This window comes from Heloderma suspectum, chromosome 2, assembly GCF_057233095.1.
Source record: "Heloderma suspectum isolate Gila_16-S chromosome 2, 16-S_ref, whole genome shotgun sequence".
Taxonomy (NCBI): Eukaryota; Metazoa; Chordata; class Lepidosauria; order Squamata; family Helodermatidae; genus Heloderma; species Heloderma suspectum.
In genome coordinates this window covers 123,902,955-123,927,551 of record NC_139459.1, presented here as the reverse complement: position 1 = coordinate 123,927,551, position 24,597 = coordinate 123,902,955, and the positions used below count along the sequence as shown (strand labels likewise).

Sequence of the window (24,597 nt, the reverse complement as noted above, 5' to 3'; positions counted from 1 at the left end):
GCTATGGCTGCTGCTCCCACTGCCACTGACCTGATCAATTATCCTTAAATGTAAGGGAAGCTGGTGAGCAACCAAAGGTCAGATTGTCTTGGAAAATATTTTTTTAAAAAAATAGCTTGGCTCATTTTGGGGGAGGCTAGCCCTTCTTTATAGTGAATGTATAGCATTAAAGTAAAATACAACAGAAGATACCTCTATAAGTAACAAAGTAATTAACAGATAAAACAGATAATTAACAGATAAAATTCTTCAGAGTTTAAGTAACTTCCTGCCTTCTTGCCTAAGCTGTGTTCAAATACATTTTATATATATATATTACAAGCCATGGAACAAGAAATAGAAATTCAGTTAATGGAGCTTTACACCAATATTAGGTTTGCTGTCCCTCTTGCTGAATCACTTGAGTAGTGTAGAATATAGCTGTACTAAAAATGTAGGGTGCTTCCAGTCGAGGCTTTTATTATGCAGTTGCCCTGCCTCATTCATGGAATTTTATGGGAGTCCAGACATCTTTCACTTCTTGTTTTCCTATCATTTCCATGTTTTTTCCTTCCACAAAAAATCCGTTAAGGAGGGAATAGCTGCACAATGTCTTTTGATTAGTAGTGCTAGGAGCCCTCAGTCTCGAAGCACCCCTAGATTACTTTTATTCCAGTTTATGTGTTGTAGCTTCTCCCAAAGAATGTTGAGAACCGTATTTTGATAAAATTGCTGGGCATTATCTGTTACTGATCCTTAGCCTGCCTTACAGAATTACAGTTCCAAGGATTCTCTAGGGAAAAGGAACAACTGCTAAACTACTTTATGTCTGTAATGTAGTTATGCCCTCTGATGCTTAGGTATGTTGCCATATGTTCTTAATTATGTAGAGAAGCTAATGCATACAAGTAATAAAGTTATGAATGCCTATGGATTTCAATTTTTAATGTCTGAAAACTATTAAGTAGAAAATGAAATCTTTGTCAAAATTAGCATTTCTAGTAGGAGTGCCCACATAATTTTGCAGTTCCTGTTGTTCATTCATTCTATACCATCAGCTGCAATTTCCCTTTTAGAAAGTCAAGCAAGAGCTGAAAAGTCAATAAACAGGTGGATTTAGGAATGTGCAATCCATCACTGCTCCTCTGTAACAGACAACGGAAATTATCTGAAAGGCTGAAACTAAGTATATTACAAGCACACAATACTGCCTACCTGTTTACAAAGTTAATTACAAGCAGCAGATTTTATCCCGGAACATGCTCCAAGCTGCTAAACTCCTGACCACAGAATGTAATTAACTGAGTTTGTTATTAGCTGCCTTCTGTGTTATGTATTTATGGCCAGGGCAGGCCCAGCACATTTTGCTGCCTGAAGAAGATACCCCCCACCCCCACTGCATTCCACCTAAAGCTTTTTGGACTGGCAGGTGAATCTTACTTTGACCCTGGTGGGACAGCATCCTTCACCATACCTGAGCGCAAGAAGCTATCTTAGTGACACACACAGCTCTGTTCTCCAACAGAAGGGAATGGCCAAGGGGCAGCAGCTGCTAACCCTTCCATATCACCCAGTGTCTGCCACCTGAGGCAAATGACTCACTCTGCCTAATGTCAGGGCTGGCCCTGTTTATAGCTAATATTGATAGAAAACCAGGGAAACTATTATTTGGGTGCTAGAGATGTCCTGGTCCTACCAGCTGCAAGACAGTAAATATTATGCTGTATAAATTGTGGTTTGGGGCAATATGAAAATTTCAGTTTGGGGAACCCACTCTGTCCCCTCTTCTCATACACGCTGTACCTTAATGTTGTTTGTCCACCTCTTGTATCAACTGCCTAAAGCTGCTGTCACTGGCATACATGCACACAGTTATATGTTGGATTATTTCAAGTGCTGGTAAATCAAATTACTGTAACAAATACATGAACAGGAATTAAGAGCTGTGGTGTGAGAATACCAGATTATGGTTCCCCAATGTTTTGATACGCTTTAGACAACTTGCTACCTGTGAATTTTTGTTTAGCAGAAATGGTATGCTAACCTGGATTTCAACAGAAATCTTTTTTAAAGCTTGAAATACCTGGAGTGAGATAAGAACTTTTTGCCCTTCTGAATGGGATTTAAAAAAAAACTTGGAGAGAGAAGACAAAAGTTAGTTTCCAGACTTAAATGCTAGCTAATGGAATATATGTTTATAGCTTTTCGATATGGCTTTTATCCAGCCTAGGATGTTTGCCTATGATAGTTTCTTCCCACTTCACCCTAGAGCCTTGTACTAACATTTCTCTCCTTAAATTATGCTACAGAACTTTGGCACAAGAGCCAAACAAAGGTTTAACCTGGGATAAGTTAGCAGACAGTTCGGCCTCATGGTCATTTTGCCTCATAATATACATGGGGGCGCGGGCATTTTAGCATCTTGATTTCTCTGAGGGAGTTTGTAAATTCATTAAAACACAACTTTTGAGGTCCTAAAGTGCTTAACTCAATAATTATCAGACTCACTTGTCTGCAGGCATATTATACTAATTTGTGTAGCACAGAATCTCAGTTCTGATGCATGACATGAAGTATATGCAGAAAAGCAAGACAGACTCTTTTAGGTCCATAAATAAATCCTGATAGCATTTCTCATTGAAAATATTAAGCCATGGGCCACCTACTAAGTTTGTTAAAGAGTTTTAAAATGAATTAATGATAGTGTTATTGCAGTTATAAGTATGTGGTACCTTGTCTGCATCACAACAATGGGTAGCCCAAATAATCAGACATTAAGATTTTATAAACGTTACTATTACAACCAACCTCTATTTATAATCCAGCAGAATGAAGTTGTGACAAAACTGATGGTCCTTTTTTGTGGTTTTAAAAACCACTTTGGAAGAGTGCAATTGATGGTGGAGAACTGGCACTTAACTCTTTTCCTGTCTACCAGATTCTCCACTTCAAATCACTCCCCACCCCCAGAAGCTTCCACCTCGCAGGCTTGAAATGCATGCTTGCCAATTTAAATCCACAGAGGCTAAGCTGTGGGGGAGGAAGGGGCTTTGGAGTGGGGATATGACAAGCAGATAAAGGTTTAAGTGCATCCACCACTTCTCTGCTCAAACCTTCTGAAATGGCTTAAAAAAAAAAAAGTTACCATAATAGTTATATGCATTTTACTTTAACATATAACTTGGGCCTGAAACTAGATGCCAAGATAAAAAGACTCTCATGCTAGAGGACTAAATACAGACTGTTCAAGAAAATACAAGATATACAAATTGTATTTTGTATTGGACAAACAAGGGTATAACAAATCAGCTTTCTTCTTCCTTCAGTCATGTGATCTAGCCAAGCTGGTCAGGAATTGGAAGCAAACAATTATTTCTGTTAAAATACAATTTAAAATATGGTCAAAGGGTTGAATTATGTGCAGGTGTTTTTGGACACTGTATTTTTAATGTTATGGTTACTTGCTTATAAAAAGCAAACCATAAACCTTTGAAGAAAATTCTGGTTTGAATATCTCCATGTTTGACCTGTCTAGCAGCTCCTTGTAAGTATTTTCACTGCAGTAAGTTGAACATTATTGTTTGTATCTTCAATGACCAAAATAAAGACACAAGAAACCCCGCCCCCATCCATTTTCTCCAATTCGCACTTCAACTGGAAACCTGAGTATGTAACATGCACCAACTGTCAAAGAAAGTCATCTGAGCTGGACAGTATGTATGGGAAAGGAGATTCTTAAAAGTGTGTACTACTAAAAAAGGATTTTTGGCAACTGGGAGGCTGTGGAAACAACTGTGTATCAGGAAGGTCAGAGACCTCATTGGAAGCTATGATTACAGTCAGAGACCCTGTTGGAAGCTGTGATTACAGACCTCCATAGACCGCCAGTAAAAAACCAAAGAGGGTGTTGACCTTTCTTACTATGTATTCATTGTGAAATTACTACAAAGGAAAAACAAAATGAAAAATAGCTTTCAAGAAGGGGAAAAATAGAACATACACAAGGAAATCATACCATACTATTTCAGAAGGGGCCAATGAATAGCCTAAATGCAAAGTGTCACATTCCGAAGAGCTACTTCCAGCCTCTTATCATTGCAGTTTATATAAATTGCATACCGTGGTCTTTCACTGGAGTTCACGTTGTGTTAAACTGAATCCATTGGCAGCATATAAAAATAGCGGTGGCTAGCGCAGATCGATCTAGCCCACAACATGCTCTCACAAGGAATTTGTGGACCAAAGGCTCAACAAAATCCCTACTGTGCTTATCCGGATTCCTCTTTCTCTTCCCCTCCCTCTTACTATAATCCACCCTTACTTTTCTGCTGTGGTGTTACCACCAAGCCTGTGTCTCAGCCCCTTAAAGCTGAAGAACCTTTTTCATGCTACTTCAAACCAGGAAAAATGCAGCATAGCACTATGTTCTAACCTTATATGAGTGATCAGATCTCAGTGTTCTGAGACTCACAGCCTCCAAGTATGTAACAAAACATGTTAACCTTCTGACCACAGAAGTACTCTGTATTTGAAGTACTCTGTATTGTGATGAATTTTTATTTTTCCTTATTATTCTGTAAACCTTCCCATAGGCAGAACCCCCCCCCCTCCTGCATTCTAGATAGGTTTAACTACAAACACAACAGTAAAATCTATGTCCCAGGGGCAATAAAACAGAGACCAATTCAAATAGTTTTATGTGCGTGACAAGGTGTATTATCCAGCAAGATAACCAAATTAATGTGGGAGGGTGAGTTTAGTTGGTAAAACTCTAAGGTGTTTTACCAATTATATTTTTACTGTGTAAAAGATTATGCGCGAGAAAAATACTTGCATATATGTCTAGCTGCAAGTATATACACAGTCCTCTAATTTCCTGGTAGTTTTAGTCTTAAGAATACAATACTTATGCATATCAACTTTAGATTTTTAGGACATAAATAAAAAAGCAAGACCACTTGTTGCTCATCCCAGCTACAGTGTTAAGGACATAAGGTCACCTCATTTATTTTTAAAAAGTAGTCATGAGTCCTCAGTGTGACCCACATTAAAGAAAAGTTATGTCCTGAAGATGAGTTGTAGTGGCTTAGGATAAGACTAAAAATCCTTTAAAAGCTAACAAATCAGCACAAGCCTCCAAAAGCAAGAATTTGTAGAGTTCCAGGGATTTGGTGACCATTCCTTATTTCAGAGCCTGTGAACTGAGAAATATTTACTACGGTTCTCAAATTCAACTCCTTCTGTTTTATTAGATAGCGTGAATGGTTTTTTTTTTTTTTTACATTGACTAGTTTTAACATACTGGGGATGAAATACATTAAGTTTTGGACAATACTTAGCAACCAACCAGTGAAACTCATGGAATGGTAGAACCAGTAAGCAAAATATTTATTCAGAAACCCACTATGTAATGTAAGGCATTTTCCTTTGGATAGGGGACAGAAACCTTTAATGGGAATGATCAGACCGTTCAATATTTACTTCACCCAAAAAACAAACAAACAAAAAAGGAAAATCCTGGCAGTACACTGGACTTCTGCAAACCCAGATTACATTAATCTAAGGCTTTCCTTGCTTTGATAGACCTTTCCAGGAAAAAAAAATGTAAACAGAATATACAACTACGTAAACAAAAGTCTCAGGCTTTGAAAACAATGGGGTCTCTATCAGTGACCCACTGAGGCCAAGGGCAGGCAAGGCCAGAAAAACCAATTCCATTCTATGCTAGGATATAGCACATAATGTATATCATGAACAGTAAACATTCCATGGATTGTCATGACCAACGGCAAACGCCTGGAACTCTACAAATTCTTGCTTTTGGAGGCTTGCACCGATTTGTTGGCTTTTTAAGGAATTTTAATCTTATCCTAAGCCATTACAACTCACCTTCAGGTAACTAAGAGCCTTTTCACTCAAGGCATTTATTGTGCGCTCGTGATCCCTCACTTATGGTAGTCTGCAGGTCCGTTACACAATGTCGTCATCCTCCAGGGCCTCTCCTGTGCTTTATAACCATTTTACTGTGTGTGTGTCTGCGTGTTTTCTAACGAGGAAAGTATGGTATTATTTGTGAATGGCGGCATCCAGCCTAGTGTAATTGCACAATTCCGCTATACCACAGCTCCATCTAGTACTTGTATAATGGAACATAAGGCAAGGAAGAGAAAGACGCCCCCTGCCAACCCGGAAAAAACACATTTAAAGGAGCCAATCTGAATCCTGGAAAGAATCCAAAAACAGAAACCTCAGTAAAGTGGAGGGTTAAAAGCCTCATGTAGAAAAGCCCTAAGCAAGTTAATCATCTGAGAGTGGAGGAAACATATATACCATGCATTTATTCTGCTGACTTCTGTAACAGGAATACCAAACAGAAAACAATATAGTCAGAGTGCCACTTCTCAAGACACCACAGAAGCTGCTTGGAGCTGTTGTTCCACATGGTCGTCCATTCTGTGAATACAGGCTCACTCTGTGGATTACCATATACTAAGTCACTTATCTCCATGCTGCAGCAAGCTGCCACCAGCAATGTTTGGTAGTGACATGAAGACAAGCCAGGCACTGGGGGCCAAGCCACATGATGAAATGGCACATACCGAATGACTTTCCAGATAAGCAGCCACCACATGGAGGCAATTTCAAATGGACTCTATGTGGTGGCCATACTGTGAGAAGCATTGACAAAGCAGAAACTGGCAAACTGGAAGGAGAAGATGGAGAAATCCAGTTTATAAGCCACAGTGATATTACTATTTAAACTAGCCCTATTTTGATTAGTCGCTTAATTAATTTTGAGAAATTCTAAATCCTTATCTAGCACTATCAGCTTTGAGACAAGGTAATATTTATTGTGATAAATCTATTAAAAACAGGAAGTTATTTGGCTAACAGAATTCAACAACCAGAAATCTTTATCACTTTACAGCTTCTTAACTGTACCTTTTACAGATTATCAGTTTACTACAGGGGTGAGGAACAAGTGGCTCTCCAGATGTTGCTGGACTGAAACTCCCATCAGCCCTAGCCAGCATAGCCAATAGTGAGGGATGATGGGAGCTGCAACCCAACATCTGTTTCCCCATCCCTGGTTTACTAACATAATGGTTAACATGACTTCAGAGTCACCTGAGGAAACTTTCTTTCATTTTATCTTTTAAGGATAAATATAGGACAAACAAAACACCATTCACAATGCTTTACCTTATCTAGGATCATTTGGTAGTTTCCCCATTACAAGCCATAAGTAACCTGACCAGACATGTTAATTCTTGTAATGTTCTTATGGTCAAAACTATTTTACATCCTGTCCTGCGAAACAAGATATAGTTAATATATAATAGCGCCATCTGTACATCATTTGCCTGATATTAGCTGAAGAAACTTAATAGTTTTTCAAAAATTTGTCCAATTCAAAGACACACCTGAAACCACACCTGACCCTACCTGCAGTGCAAATAGATATAAGTCTGCTTGGTGGTGGTGGCTTGAAAAAGGTTAAAGGACTGTCACAGCATCAGCTATTTGTGGGATGACCTACTGTTCACTCTGGCCATATATTATGGTACATGACCCTCTGACCCAAAGATCTTAGAAATGTATGCGTGACAGCCACACAGACATACAAGGTTTTATTAAGCTCTACTGTTAAATTTAGAACTGTTTCCACATACCTCAATTAGCTGTGGTTGTGTCATCATAGAAAAGGGTACTTCGGCTGAAGGGTCTGCCATGGTTAGACAACAAGGTTAGCGGTCTGTTAGATCCCTTGTAACTTCCACGTGTCAGATATATGGCTAAAGTCTTGAGATTCTTGGTCAGTTCTCAGTCATGCTGACATTTGGGCCTAGAAGGAACGAAACGTGCTTTAGAATCTTAGAAAAATCAAAAGCAATTCCTAAATTGACTCTGAATTTCTAGTAAACATTACTTAACTCAAGCCATCTGTGTGGGCAACCATTTACCAAAACTAGTATGAAAGACACTAGCTCAAGTACAATTTTTGAACACAAAATATGAAAGGTTGGTATTAAGCAGCCATTTTTATCTTACCTAGCCATGCACTCTTTCACACACAGAAAATATTACATCACAAGTTACAGGTTAAAATTACATTTAAGAAATACTGAAGTGTTTTAATAACCCAATAATATGAATCTGCAGTTACACAGCATCTTATGAAAATGGGAGGTGGGGTACCAGCACCAGTGTTAGGGCAGAATCCAATGGGGTACTTATGCCTCTGCTGATTTCTTTCCATCCCACCAATTCCCTTCTGCAAATGGAGGGTCCCACCAATTCTGTTACACAAGCAGAACCCACTGCTTACACAAGGGACATTTAGCGCTCCCTAGGGAGAGCTCCGAAATGAGTGGAAATGCTTGTTTCTGGAAGGAGACAGATTGGTGGAGCTCCCTTATGTGAACTCCACTGACCTGCCTCCTTCCAGAAATGAGTGTTTATGCTCATTTTGGATTGCCGTGGAAGTGCTAAATCGCAGTTGTGCAAGCAGTGGAGGCCACTTGCGTAATGAAACTGGTGGGGTAGAAGAGAATCGGCGGGGGTATAAGCGCCCTGTTGGATTCGGTCCTTAGGATGCAAGTTATCCCTCAGTATTAATGCTGCAGGTACTTGCCCCATGGTTTCTCAGGTTCTATGTGGCACTGTTCTATTTCCTTCTACAGGATCCTGAAAATATTTAGAAACTTCTGAGTAGGTGAAGCCTGTATCTTACGTTTTAGCCAGCGGGAACCCGCTGGGTCTTTAAAATGGTTTTGCTTCTCTTAGTAGCACAGGTGCTGAATTCTTGAAGCATTGCCTAAATGTTAGCTCGCCTAACATTTTCCATTTTCAAGTTGTGAAAACTGTGGCCAGATTCAGATGATCCTCCAAACCATGGTTTGGAAGACTGGGAATAAACAGCAGATCGTTTTGAGCTTGTGCGCTCCCTCCTTCCCCGAGCCAGAGGGAAGAGATCAGCTTCACATTAGCAGCAAACCATGATTTGCGGTTGTCTTGTAATGCAGCTAACGATTGTTTAAGCAAACCTACTGTGTTTCATTTGGATGCTATGAAAATCTATGGTTTGCCACTAACTAGAAGCAGAGGCTTCAAATCTCTTCTCAGGTACAGGTACATGGAAGAAGAGAATCTGAGTTTTGCTGCTGAGGCTGTTTATTCCCAGTTCTCCAAACTATGATTTGGAAGATTGGGATTAAGCAGCAGTAAAACTCAGATTCTCTTCTTCCCTTCACTTGACTCTGAGAAGAAGAGATTAGAAGCTTCTGCTTCTAGTCAGTGGCAAACCACAGGTTTCTGTTACATCAGAATGAAGGAAACTATGGTTGCTCAATTATATGGACTATCATCCGATTACAGCCTGTATCTATATATCCCATACAAATTTATATTATACGGTAACTCCCACGCCCTATTTGTAGGGTTTTAGTCAATGCTTTTTCAGTTGAGATTCCATTTGTGTTACAGAGTCCACCAAATCAATGGCATCAAAGGAAATCAATCTAAGTCTATTAAACCCTTGCTACACCATCACTTATGAAAAGATTGCTAAAGCGTTTCATTTATCGCCTGTAAAACCAGCATAGATAGCAGTGCACAGAATGTTATCCCATTGTTAAACAGAACTAGGCAGCTCCAGCAGCAAAATGTTGCCATATATCCTGAGCCCCAACAGAAGTTCCGCTGTTCAGAGCTAGTGTGGTGTAGTGGTGAGAGTGTTGGACTGGGAGCTGGGAGATCCAGCTTCTAGTCCCCGCTTGGCCATGGAAGCTCACTGGGTGACTTTGGGCCAGTCACAGACTCTCAGCTCAACCTACTTCACAGGGCTGTTGTTGTGAGAATAAAATGGAGAGGAGAAGGATAATGTAAGCCACCTTGGGTTTCTTGCAAGAAGAAAAAGGTGGGATATAAATGCAATAGATAGATAGATAGATAGATAGATAGATAGGAGTCGTGCAGCGCTGTTTGGGACTCACAGACCTGGTTTGCACAACATGACAACCCATGGTGGTTTGTCAGTGTTGTTATTTCAAAGTGGCTTGTCGTGTAGTCCAAACCCAGAACGATGGCTTAAGTGTGGGTTGGTAACTATACACACACTCCCCTGAGAACCCATGGCTTGTTGTTGGGTTGTTCAGGGTGGCTTGTTTTCAGAGTGGCTTGTCATGACGTGATGCTTGTGCATGGCTTGTTTGAAAGGGCTACAGAGATGCCTGGCAAGAGTGCTGAAACACCCAGCTGTTCTTTGCTATCTCGCTTGTTAACTCTGCCTGGCAACAGTGTGTGGTAGTGCCTCCTCCCTTGTCGGTGCCCTCCATCCCTCCTCCTCCAGCTTGGTGCTTCATTTGACAGCAATCGGCTTCTTCCCCTTGTGAGCCGAGTTTCTCTTATCTTCACTGAGCAGCCTTGACTGGCCATTCTTCCTATATACTCTGAACGTGATTTAGCAACTGTAGTTATATAGCAACATTCCTCTTCCTAGCCCATCTATGCATGCATGCGTGATTGACTTACCTCTGGGTAAGCATGCGTGGCCCCAATTTGGGACCATGGCAATTTAGGAGGGGGGAGATTTAAGCTCTCTCCCCTCCTGTTTTCATGCCCCCCCCAGGGAGCCTCAATTTTTTAAACCCCCCCCCCCCCCCACAGCTGCACTAGGAAGAAGAATGTTGCTGATCCCCGGCTATGAGGAGCAAACAAGGTGGCTTTTTAAAAAGTGTTAAATAAAGAAAATAAATAAAGCCTTCAACCACCTTATCCTAAAAAGTAAGGTAAGCCCCCGCTCTCCACTCCAAAAATTAATACCACACTGTGTTGTACCACAGTTATATATGGCATATATATATATATATATATATATATGCGCTTCACAAGACAAGAAACAAGGGGGGGTGACGGAAGGGAGAATCTCATCACAGTACGAGTATAGAGGAGTTGTGTTGCCCCTGGGATACATGCTGGGAGCAGGTGGGAGGACGAAGGGGGAAACAAACCGTGGCAAGTGCCTTATCATCTTTTGGCGGTAGCGTGGTTTAGTGAACAATTAACTAATGCACCATGGCTTGTCTTCAATGTGGCTTAAAGTGATGTGCAATCAGGCCCACAGATAATAACCCTTTTCTTTTTCCTTTTTTCCACACTGTGGAAAAGGCTGAGTACCTGGGCCAGCTCCCATCTTTGAAGTTAAGTGTTTTATTGCTATATAGGAAGGATGGAAATATAGTGTGAGATTTTTTTAACCTTATAGCATGCAGCAGTCCCCCTCCCCCCGTCCCAATGATTACATTCAAGATACTATGCAAGATACTATGTGCAGTTAGGGTCAAGCAGGTCAGTTCCTTTCCTCCCATTGCCCCCCCCCTTTTAAAGTGACACTTTCAATAATTCATGGTTCAACAGCCCTCAACATAGACTTAATTTCTAGACTCATCCAATCTGCTGATGCTCAGTCCCTTTAGACATAGATGTCCAGATTCAGTTCCTAGTACTAAGTTATTCATGCTCAGGAAACACTGTTTCATTACCTTTCCATACTGACCATTCATACCCCATTGAACAAATAGCTGGCATTGGTGTTGCTAATAGTCCAGATTTATAGTATCAAGAAAAAGTCTCTTTTTTCAATATTTTTCCTCTACAGCTAGCATTACTCATGATGTCAAGTGAGAGCAGTGCTTTTCTGAGTCAGATTTTGTTTTTTAAGCAAACAATCTCAAGAACTGCAAAGAAACTCCTCCTCCCTCCCTTTAAACAGTTGTTACAAAATGTTTTCTTCAGTGTCCTACACACTTCAATACTCCTTCAACGGTTTATTACTTGTTATTTCCCAGGCATTACAGTCGGAGTGGGTTTTATTTCTCCTATTAGTACAGGAAGGGTAAAGACAGGCATGTTCCACCAACCCTTCCAAATATGTTTTTGGAGGAAAAGAACCCAAAAGACATAACGGCATATTCTGAAGGTGATGACTTTCCATTCCGATTTTGTTATTATACTCCCTTTCCTCCCTTTCTTTTCTCTCTGTACCATTGCCTCTCCCTTATCCTACCAAGGATGTGGGATTATATCAGGCCATTACCCAGGGGCTCTCACCCACCCACTTGGTTTAATTGCCTATGTTAGTTTCTTAGTTTATCTTCACAACATGTTTCAAAACATTATCATCTATGTCTGTCCACCTCATGCACCTCATCAAATAGCCCAGGTTTGCTTGCAATCTACCAAACAAAACACAGTCCACCATCTATTCTGGCAGCCCACCAGGAGTAACATAAACCAATTTTTGCTGCCTACTGAACTGCAAAACAAGAGGGTACATGAAGCACTAAGCCAACTGCCAGTCTTCCCTGTGTGGGCTGTGTTCAAAACAGGCCTGAAGTAGTACATGGCCCACAAAAATCATGAAAAAATAAAATGTTTCCCTGCCTCTCCAATGCCATGACTCCTGTAAGGTGACATGGTCCAGCTTTAGAATTCAGAGATTTTCCTTCAGCGTTTTCTTATGAAATTGTAAATCATCATCTCTCTTGAGGCTTTACTCCTTTGTGCCACTGTTCACCACAATATTCCTCATTTTGATTCCTTGTGGAGAGGTGAGGAAAATTGAACTCATGTTTTCAGGAGAGTTACAGTAAAATATAGGTTACCAATGGTTCATAATGCTTTATTATTTACTGGTAATAACATTTTTCAGTTATTGACAGAAATAATGAATGAAATGCACAATCATAAGGACGCTCCATGGGGAAACAACTGTAAATCTATGGCTTGTATCCAGGTTTAGCCACATGCAATGGGGCTGAAGGAAGCAGGCCTCCCCACCTCCTCCACCCCATGGCAGCCCCTCCAATCTCCAAAAAATGCTACAAAGTCAGTGGACAATGCTGAATGAGGAAGGCTGTAGTGCAGGAGGCTGACAGGAAGCAGGGTTCCCATGATCCTCCTTTGTGCTGAGGCAACTTCCATAAGCTCATTTTTGGGGACCCCTCCTTCTCCTCAGGCCCTTGCACCACAGCCCATCATATTCAGCAGGGTCCCATGATCCTCCTTCTAGCATCTGCAGGAAGCTGGGGTGGCTGCCATATAGGGAAAAGGGGCAAGGAAATCCACTTCGGGTAGTCTAATTCCACACACCTAAATCTGGATCCAATTCTATCTATATTATTTTGGGTATGTTTAAATAAGAAACATGTAGGTGGTCACTATAATTTTAAAGAGAAGCTACATCTCTACTTTGAAGATGGTGCAGAACAGTCACGAGCTCTGTGAACTACTGAAAAGTTCCTATATAATGACCAACGGCAAAATCCAACAGGGTGCTTATGCCGCCTATTCCTTTCTACCCCGCCTATTCCCTTCCACAAGTGGTGGGTCCCATCAATTCCATTGCACAAGCAGGACCCAACGGTTACACAAGGGAGATTTAGCACTTCCTAGCAGAAGCCCTGAAATGAGCAGACATACTACTTTCTGGAAGGAGGTACGTTGGCGGAGCTCCCTTATGCTACCTTTGCCAAGCTTCCACTCGTTTCAGGTTATCTCAGCAGCACTAAATCGCTGTTGTGCAGTTGGTGGGTATCACTCGCACAATGTAATTGGATGGGTGGAAGAGAATTGGCAAGGACATAAGCGCCCTGTTGGATTCTGCCCCATGATTCCACAAATGCAGCTGCAAGATTACCAACAGCAATGGTGATTGCTTGCTCAATCCAAACATGATGAGAGAGACCTCTCCCCTACGGCCTCCAACACAAGTTACAGAAAAGTCAGAGAGGGGGTGGGCCTCTCACTTTTTTCCACACAGGAGAAATAGATCCCCCCATTCCCCCCAAGCGGCATGCACAAAGGATTCCATGGAAGGAAGGGGTCAGCCTCTTACTTTCCACAAAGTTTTGCAGACAGCAGCAGCAAGAATTTGTCTTGCTACTTCTGAGTGCCTTCAAACACAGCACACAGTAAATTAATGACTCACTACATTCCCTGCTTTGAAAGTACTCAAAAGCAACAAGAGGGATTCTTACTGCTTCCAAGTGTCTGCAGAATGAGAGAATGACCCTGCTTCTCTCAAGCGCTCTGTGCATGCCAGAGGATTCAAAGGATGAAAGAGTGGGGTGACTACAATGAAGACTGGCTACTAGGGCCAGCAAAAATCTATGGCCCCTGATAATGGCTAATAGAATTTGCATCTGTGTAGAAGAGACCTTAGAAATATTTCACTTAAATTTCATAGAGACAGTATGTATGTATACCTAACTATATAATCTGTCCTACCCAGTAATCCCTTTTTATTTGTGTGCCAAAACAGATAACTTTCCTTACACTAAAGACTTCTTGTTCCACATGTAATTTATTCACAAATGTGCAGATTCTTTGTCCAGGATCCAAAAGCTGTTTTAGGCATGCCCAGAGTTTTGAACATACCCATTAGGAATTTTGAATCTAATTCTTCAGAAACCAAGTTCTCTCTTTTGTTCCAGTTAAGCATGACAGCACACATATAGCCCTTTAAAAACATATATTTTTAGAAGAGGCACCACTTAAACACCAGCAAAACTGCCTCTGTCCAATCCTGCAGCAATGCTACACCACTTAATCCTTTTTTATATACATAACAATACCTTTTAATTTATTTCTTTGAGGACTATGTTTTTTCCTGCTCCAGAGCTAAAGCACCCATCTCCCTTGTTTAAAACACAAAGCATCAAAAACAGTAATGCAGCCTCCCCCAACCTGATGTTCTCCAGAAGTTTTGGGCTACAGTTCCCAGCATTTCTGAGCCCTGGTCATGTTGGTTGGGCTGATGGGAGTTGAAGTCAAAACATTTGAAGGGCACCAGGTTGGGGAAAGCTGCAGTAGTGCTCCCACATTCTGCAGCAAGCCTAACCCATTATGTGAAGATGGGATATTTTGCTGCTGTCATTAGGTCCAGGTTAGTGCAGATGTTATTCTAGGGGGAGAATCTATTGATTTGTTCTGGGTGGAAAAGCTTTGAATTGATATAAAACTGCATTCACTGTGATGATTTTATGATTAATAGTTTTATTACTTAAATATTGTAATTCCAGACAAACTTAACATTCAAGGAAACACCCAGCACCTTGATGAATGCAACATAGGAAGCTGCCTTATACTCAGTCAGAACACTGGTCCATTGTCTACAGTGACTGGTAGCTGCTTTCCTGGGATTCAGGGAGTCTTTCCTGCCCTACCTGGAGATGCCAGGGATCAAACCTGGGACCGTCTGCATGCAAAGCTGGTGCTCTACCACTGAAATTAAGAAGTCTGGACAAGCTACAGTTTTCCGAGAATCCTTTTCCTGACAATACTTATCAGTTGATTATGCTACTCAACCGTGGGCAGTAATGGAGAAATGGATAAAGAAGTGCCTTGAATTATATTGGAACTGAAACATTAAGGCAGCAATCCTCTGCATGATTAGACGTTAGCACCCAAAAAGCAGACTAAACAGGCACACAGGGCACCTGGTCACAGTCTTCCCCACTATGGTGAGATGTATTGTTTTTCTATTTAAATTATAGTAATTATTTTTAATTTTGCAACTATACATATACATTAGCAAATGCAGGTTATATGCAAATCAGTGCCCTCTTTTGTCCTCTTTTTTTGTGAGGCTTTTCCCTTCTTTGACAATACTAAGTAAGCATACAATATGTGGTGGAAGGGAACACAAAAGTCTAGTCTTGCTCTTGTACTGTGCCCTGACGAAGAATCTACATTCTACCCAACACCGCAAGCTGACAAAATCTGTACCATTTTCATAGTACTGCATTCTCTTATTCAAGCATTAAGTCCTAACAGCACAACAAACAAACTTCATTAGCTTGGACTCTGCACTGCTAGCATATTAAAAACTTTTCTTAAACTGGGCAGACATGTGGCCTGGACTAACTGCTCAAAAACGTCCAACATAAAATAAAATACAAATAGAGAATACTGTATTTCCTTGTTCTCAGGGCCTTGTAAGAGGCAGCCAAGATTGAGATGTAGTTTTCTAGCTCATAGTATGATTTTCTAGCTTTCTATAATTTAACTGGAATACATCTTTCATGAAGTAAAGCCACAAATTCTGCATCTTGATTTACATTTGGAATTGAGGACTTTATATGAAGATGAGCATTGTACTGATAACCCTTTATTTCCCTACAAATAGGATATGGCCATCAATTAGAAGATCAAGCAGTAAATATGACATCATTTCTCCAAAAGAATTCCAAATAAGCAAAAGGATTTGGGGCTTACAATACACTTAACAAAGCATTAGTTAAATTATATTTTTGAACAAAAATTCTCCTGAAGTTCCTGCAGTGTTGTTTCTCTTGTGAATCCATGAGCATTTTAACCCTCAACTTTGGTTAAAATCTCTTATTCTGGGAAATGAGTGGGGAGGATGGATGCAAATGAAACTAGCTACAAGAAGACATTGTACCCATCCTTAGAAGCTGAAAAAAGCTTTTATGCAAAGTGGGAATTTAATTAGCAATAAGCAGTAGTCCCCTTGCAAATGGAATAGCATCTACGCTGGCTACAAGTGACCTTCAGAAAAAACAATTAAGTGATGGCAGCTATTGCTAGAGTGACTGCTGGGAGCACATAGAGCTTTTGACAGTCACTTCTTCAAAGCATCATAACCTACTTCCTTCCTTCCATTCTAAAAATCCAAGATGCCAAGCCTGCACCACAGCAGTCAGAAAAAACTCTCCTGCATTTACAGGCAACAGAAGTGTTTTGTTAATTGTTCAGTAACTTTTACAGAATAGTTGCAGTATTTCAACAAGAAAGCCATTCTTTCTTAGTCCAACTTCTAAGAATTGTTTTATGAAGATAAAACATGTCTGGGGACCTACTGGCTGAAAAGTGGGATATAAATATAATGAATGAGTGAATGAATGAATGAATGAATGAATGAATACTGCAACCCACATGAAGCCCTTGGGACAAGGCAACAAAAGCCCCAAAATAAATAGTTGCTTCTTATTTATTTGACTATTCAAATATACTCATATAGATTCCCCAGCTCATCCAAATCATAATGCTGTATTCACAAGTTTATTAAAAGGAAAAGGTTCCTAGGGCTGCATTCCTATACACATATATGTAGGAATAAATTCCATTGAACACAATGGGACTTTACTTCTGAGTAGACATGTATAGGATTGCATGTTAAGGGTACATTTCAATACACATTTCCCTAGGAGTAAGTTCCATTGAACTCGGTGGAATTTACTTCTGAGTTGACCTGCCTAGGATTCCACTGTTAGCATCCTAAACACCAACCTGAATGGGAGGTTATATGCAGAAAGAACATAAAAGCACTAAATTAATACAATTATCATTAAAATTCCTAGCAAGAGTACAACATAGATAGTTGTTCTTCCAAGCTGCCCTTTACCCTTTCAGCATGTCAGAGTCTCCAAGAGTAAACAAAGAAAAAAGAAAAAGGGGGACAAGAGGGAATACAGAGCTGGTCCTCCCCTTATATTTTCTCCCCTTGGCACTAAGAGCAGTACTGCAATTAAGTGACAGCAGCTTAAAAGTATTAATGAGAGCTTATGAAACACAACACTGTATACAGTTTTATTCTGGGATAGCATACTTCCATGAAAAAAGTTGCCTTGTTCTTGCTGGATATGTTTTTCCCCTCCAAATTCACCTGGCATGTCTTTGTATCAGTTGCTAAAAAAAACACACAACCCACCAGATAAGCCCAAAGAATGTTGGGTGTATCTTCTGATCTTCAATACACCAACAGGCACTGGGTAATTCAGGTTTATATTTACACCACCTTGAAAGTCAACAGACAAACTTAGTGACACTAGCTAGATTTGCAATCCTATACATATTTACCGGGGAGTAAGCCCCACTGAAAAAAATTGGACTTGTTTTTGAGTAGACATGTAAAGGATTATGCTGTTAATTTATTTGCAGATTACTATGCACAGTTCAAAGCAATCCCCCCACCACACTTTGTCTAAAATCAATTTCAACTTTACTTAGTGTTTAATAATTAAAGCAATAAAATTTACTCCTGGTAATTATCCTTGAAGTCCTTTCCTGACTACTCAACCTTTATTTAAGATCCTAAACTCTGACAAAAATGTGTTCAAAAAGGACTTCAGATTCTTTTCTTTCTATTGAATAATACATACCAATTCCACCCAATTCACTCTATCGACTTCAGTAATGATTATTAAAAAGAAACACTGGGAAAGCTGGCAACTTCCCGAAGACATAGGATTTATGTTTCTATTAACCGAGTCTTTCATAACTATTATAAAGATGTTCAATATATTTCAACAGCCAGATATTTACTTTAAAAATGAATATGAACATTACTTTACTTGTAAATCAGACATTTATTTTATATAATTATGGCAATTAAATCTTGTAAATGCTTGGCAATTTCTAACAAAATAAATTAAATATAAAATTGCATTAAGACTTACAAACCAAACTACAAAAGAAAAAATGACCATGTAAAAAGCCTCCTTTATGTGAACACAGGGTTATTTGTGTGTGTGTGTGTATATATATATATATAAAAAACTATTATTTCCACAAGTTTACTCTACCATAGTTTGTAGAATTGGGAACAAGTCCTCAATGGGCATGCTTGGCTGAATGAGCATGCTTGGCTGAATGAGTAAGTTCCTAAGTTTTGGCAACCATAGCTTGCCATTACATCTAGCCTAGTAAACTAAGGTTGTACAATCCTTTAAAACCAGGGTTGCAAACTAGAATCAAACTGATCCTCCAAACCATGGGTTCTATCCAATGTTAATCTAAAGCCCCACTCATTTCAATGGGTCTACTTTAACTAGGACTAACACTGGATACAACCCCATGGTAGCACTACTTCTCTTAACCACCCCTTCCTGTTCAAGTTTGGAACTCATTTTCTTTCTTACTGTGGCAGCAAACCCACATTTGTCATTGAGTATACACTCTTCAGAGGGCGACAGCCAATCCCAGCTCCCTTCTGAATATACCTGAATGATATACACGTTCGCCACATCCACACTTTGTATTTAGGTCTACTCTTAAAAGAGTATTGAAGCACTAGCCTGGTAGCCACAGGAAAGAAAGGAATTCCATGCAGGTGAGTGAGCAGGCTGATGGAAGACGGGCAGAGTGCTCCATACTTCCTTTACACTCAGCATAGATGGAACTCTTCCTCTGTTTTCTATCAGCCCAAGCAAGTTAATTCTTTTTGGCAGGCTGGTAACTTTTGTGGACTTATTTACAAGGCTGTCTTAAGAACATCTTAAGCATATACTGACATATCAAGAGTTTTCCACAAACTTCTTTTTAACGACAGCAAATGCTCTGTATTTCTCCAAATCATGTACTAATAATCAAAATGTTTTGCAACAACAACATGATTACAGTTTTATTCACGGGGCAACTTGTGCTCTCTATCTTACATCAGTCAAACGCTGAGTAGATGCTTTGTTGACAGACTGATCATTGAGAGCATTGTGGTGGCCTATTAGTAATACATTCAGTACTACCAAAATGTTTCCAAAGCTCTGTTGGCTGGAATACATTTAAGCAAAAGGCTACAGCAGAAATGGGTAGAATGATGTTTTAGGAGCCCTATAAATGGGGTTCTGCATCTAAGCGCATCACTCCCTTCATGTCTGATCTTCAGACATGAGTGCTGTTGCTTATGTAGTCAAAACAGCTTATGGTCTTGGGGGATTTTAATATTCATGCTGATGCTACTTTGTCAGGAGCGGCTCAGGATTTCATGGCTGCGATGTCAAACATGGCCTGTCTCAAATAATATCCTGCCCAACACATGTGACAGGACACGCTCTGGACCTGGTTTTCTGTGCTGGATTGGGAGAAAATGATCTACGCAGGGGGGAGCCAGGAGTGACTCCTTTGGCATGGACAGATCCTTATCTGACCAGTTTTTACTTTCAAGCCACCTGGAACCTCCGCAGGGGTGGGGGACCAAATTTGATGGTCCACCCCCAGAGACTGATGAATCCGGATGGATTTTTGAGGTCCCTTGGAGATTTTCCTGCAGGCTTAGCCAGCAGTCCTGCTGATGTCCTGGTCACCACTTGGAATGACGAGATGACCCGGACTATCGATACGATCACTCCCAAATGTCCTCAGCCTAGTCGTAGAACTGTGTCAGCTTCTTGATATTCCAAGGAGCTGATGGTGATGAAATGACTGTGTCGATGATTAGAGAGCAAATGGTGGAAGACTTAGAATGAATACAGTGGAACACAGCTAGGAATCCTCTTGTGATCTTATTCTGTGGCGGTGATGGCAGTGAAGAAATCCTACTTCTCTGCCACCATTGCATCTGCTCAGTGTTGTCCAGTGGAGCTCTTTCATGTGGTTAAAGGCCTCTTGGGTGTAGGCCTTGGAACACAAAAACTCAAACCCTCAAAGGCTCACTGTGAACAATTTGCCAGACACTTTGCAGATAAAATCGCTCATATTGGTGCCGACTTGGATGCCATTGTTTTGACACAGCCTGATATGGATGGGGCTGGTGCACCATCTAGTTATGTTATGGATATCTTTCGGCATGTGCAATCTGAGGATGTGGACAAACTGCTTGGAGGACTGAGGCCTACTACTTGCCCTTTAGATCCTTGTCCATTCTGGTTTGTGAAATCTGCCAGAGCTTGGCTGGATATGTGTACCTCCGAGGTGGTAAATACCTCCTTGAGGGACGGTGAGGTCCCTGCAGCTTTGGGAGAAGCTATGGTGAGGCCCTTGCTGAAGAAACCAAATTTAGATCCTATGGTTTTGGGTAACTGCCATCCTGCGTCAAATTTGCCATTCTTGGGCAAGGTGCTGGAGTGTGTGGTGGCCTCACAACTCCAAGCCGTTTTGGATGAAACTGATTACTTAGATTCATTCCAATCAGGTTTTAGGCCTTGTTATGGGATGGAAACAGCCTTGGTCACCCTGGTTGATGACTTATACTGGGGAATGGATAGGAAGAATACAACCCTGTTGGTTCTTCTGGACCTCTCAGTGGCTTTCGATACCATCAACTATGGTATCCTTCTGGATCGTTTATCTGGATTGGGCTTGGGAGGCACGGATTTAAAGTGGTCCCAGTCCTTTCTTGAGGAGTGCTCTCAGAAGGTGGTGCTAGGGAACTTCTGTTCCACCACCTGGCCATAAACCTGTGGGGTGCCCCAACTTTCCATCTTGTCCCCCATACTTTTTAACATCTACATGAAACCGCTGGGGGAAGTCATCAGGAGGTTTGGGCTGAAATGTCATCAGTATGTGGATGATACTCAGCTCTAGCTCTTGTTTCCATCTGGACATCCCAGGAAGGCTGTGGAACTCTTGAACCAGTGTCTGAGGCTGTTTTGGGATGGATGAGGGTGACCAAGTTGAAACATAATCCAGACATGATAAGAGGTACTGTGGGTTGGGAAACCAACTACTTCAGATGGAGTTTTCCAATTGGTCTTAGATGGGGTTGCACTCCCCTGGACGTCCAGGTGGCTGCGGTGTCCAGGAGTGCTTTTACCACCTTAGGCTGGTACGCCACCTACGTAGGGATGTTAGAGAATTCTAAGACGGATCTCGGTGAGGCCGAATGCCAGTGCATTCGGCCCCCCGAAATCCATTGCGGAACGGCCTGCCACCCTGCCCGCGGATCCCCCCCGGGACAAGACTTACCTGAAGCGGATGTTCCGGACGGAGGTGGCTCCAGCAGCAGCTTCGGTGGTGGCGGCGGCTGGTCTTCTGACCGGCTGCTGCCGCCGCCATTTGCAGTTTGTGTCCTCCCCACCCCAAAGACATGATAGGCTACGTAAAGACTTACGTAGCCTATCACATCTGGGTAAAAAAAAAAAATGCGTACGCAAATGGTGGCGGCTACGGCCGCCGCCATTTGCGTTCCTTATTTTTCTTCGGCTTAGTCTACGTCAATATTTACATAGACTAAGACGAAGAAAAGAAAGGGGAACGCAAATAGCGCCCAGTACGCTATTTGCGTTCCCCTTTCTTTTCTTTGTCTTAGTGTACGTAAATATTGACATAGACTAAGACGGCAAAAAATAAGGAACGCAAATGGCGGTGGCCGTAGCTGCCGCCATTCGCGTACGCGTTTTTTTTTTTTTTTTACCCAGAGCCCTCAATGGCCGGAAATCTGGCTGCAGACGGCCCTGGCCTGGCCGGCTGCTCTGCTGAGCCGCCGCAGAGCACAGCTGGCGGTCGAGGATTCTGGGGGGGAGGACCGGATCGCCTCCCCCCCCGTCGAGGATTCCGGGGGGAGGGACGGAACGCCTCCCCCCCACCATGAACAGAATCTGCAGAAAGGTAAGTGACTTTCGTACATCCCTACACCTACGGCCCTATCTGGAGAGGATGGATCTTGCCTCAGTTATTCACACACTAGTGACATCCAGGCTGGACTACTGTAATGCTCTGTACATGGGGCTGCCTTTGAAGATGGTTCAGACACTCCAGCTCATGCAGAATGCGGCTGCCTGACTACTGGTGGGGGCGAGGCAATTTGATCACATAATGCTTATACTACACCAGCTGCACTGATTACCAGTGCATTTCCAATCCCAATTCAAAGTGCTGGTGTTGACCTGTAAAGCCTTAAATTATTTGGGACCAAGTTATTTGAAGGACCGCCTTCATCCATATCAGCCTGCCCACACTTTAAGGCCAGAAAAAGAGGCCCTTCTCATTTGCCTACCTGTGAGAGCATTTAGGTGGGTGATCACACGAGAGAGGGCCTTCTCTGCAGTGGCCTCAAACCTTTGGAACAAGTTGCCATCTGAGCTCCTCCATGCTCCGTCGTTGCAGACTTTTAAGAAGGCCTTGAAGACATATTACTTTATCGTGACCTTCTCTTGATATGACCGCTGTTGTTGCTGTTACTGCCATTGTTGTTGCTGGTTTTACTACTGACGTTTATTGTTGTTATTGTTTTTAATATCTTAACTATTTTTATGTATTTTATTCTTTTAAGCTGTCTTTGGAGGGCTTCTGCCATGAAAGGCAGCCAAGAATTTAAAACCCCCCAGAACCATTCATACACAAGTGGGAGGTATCAGGCTTGGGGAAGCTACAAGGTTTGCAAAACTACAAAAAATATTTAGGGGGGAAACCCCTGTGGCAGGGTCAACACATTTCAACGAGGACTGACTATACCACTGCAGTCACTGAATACTGACTGACTGTCAGGGGAAAAGTGGAAAACTAGGTGGGATGGGCAATGGAATGGGAAAATCTTGAAAGAAGGAATTGCTGGCTGATTAGAACAGTGAATATCAACATTCCACACTGCAATACTTTGATGCAGGTCTCACTTAATTTCTATTTGTTGTAATAGAGCTGGACATAAATTGAAGATTCCAAAATCTATTATATTATTTAAGCAATGTAAGCGAGTGTAAGCAGTGGTAAAAGTTGTAATCTCTGAAAGTATTCTCTCTCTCTTTCTCCCTATTTACTCTAACAAAAGGATTGCAGATATTTGCCAGAGTAGCATCACCATTTCCCCACATATTTCCTGTGAGACTGCCACATTATATAAGATGTGTAGGGTTAAAGCTACAGATAAAGACAGACTTTGGCTGTGCTTGCAGGTAATGCTAAACCATAGTTTAGCACTATGTGCACAAACAGAAAGGAGCCCATGTAAAGCCCTAAGATTGAGCACACTCCGCCCCCCGCACAACCATAATACAGGAGGAGGAATAAACATTCACTTTAACTTTGCCCTATTCCTGGGTTGTGATTACATGTGAACCAGAAATTGTGGTTTAAAACAAACTCTAGTTTGCTAAATAAGCCAGTCAAATAATCAAAGGTCTATAGTTGGCTTCTTTACCAATTAACTAGAGTTTATTTTTAAATCATGATTCCTGGTTTACATGTAACATCAAGGCAGGAATCTGGCAAAGTGAAAATGCATGCTGATTTACTCCTTCTCCCAGCTCTGCAAGAGAAAGATGAGAGAAGAGGGAAGAGTGTGCAAGCTGAATGCTTTGCTCAAGCTTTCTGCTTGCACACATAGCAATAAACCACAGTTTAGTGTTATGTGTGAACCCCTCCAACTCATGAGTGTGATGGAAATGGGTTGAACAATACATATTCTCTACTCTGAAAAGAAAGTCCTCAGAATGCAGCAAATATCTATTCACACCTCAATGTAACAGGGCTGGTGTAATTTGGAGGCCTGCTTGGGATGTGTGTGTCAGGGGAATGAGGGGGCTTAAGGATCCTGTGAATCCATGGTCTCCTCTGAGACCTCCTTTGGACTCCCACAGCTGGATGTTACCTATCAAAAATAAGAAAAAAATCTAATGCTCCAGTGTTCTAGTCTTGACAGCAATTCTTTAAGATTAAATCCACAAAGAACATTTTATTGTTTTAAAGTCTTTACAAAACATCCCATCATGATTCTAGCTAAAGATATAGTGATATACTTATTAAAAGACGTGTGCAAAACAATTACTTCCTTCTTCTTAGTGCACTGAATTGATTTCTATCTCTAAGAAGTTCACTTCCTCAATAGTAAAGATCTAAACCTAAACAGCACATTTCCTGAAGCTCCATGTCCTTTTAAAAAAA

General features: G+C 41.3%; 1 protein-coding gene across 4 annotated transcripts in view; it reads right to left on the bottom strand.

Moving 5' to 3' along the window:
- Positions 1–24,597, bottom strand: part of LPAR1 (lysophosphatidic acid receptor 1) — an 80,740-nt gene that overhangs the window by 37,009 nt on the left and 19,134 nt on the right. For all 4 annotated transcript variants that reach the window (XM_084834648.1, XM_084834650.1, XM_084834647.1 and 1 more), the window contains one exon: positions 7,653–7,825. In XM_084834648.1, the coding sequence (XP_084690774.1) occupies positions 7,653–7,712 (60 nt within the window). In that variant the 5' untranslated portion in view covers positions 7,713–7,825. The remainder of the gene's footprint in view (positions 1–7,652; positions 7,826–24,597) is intronic.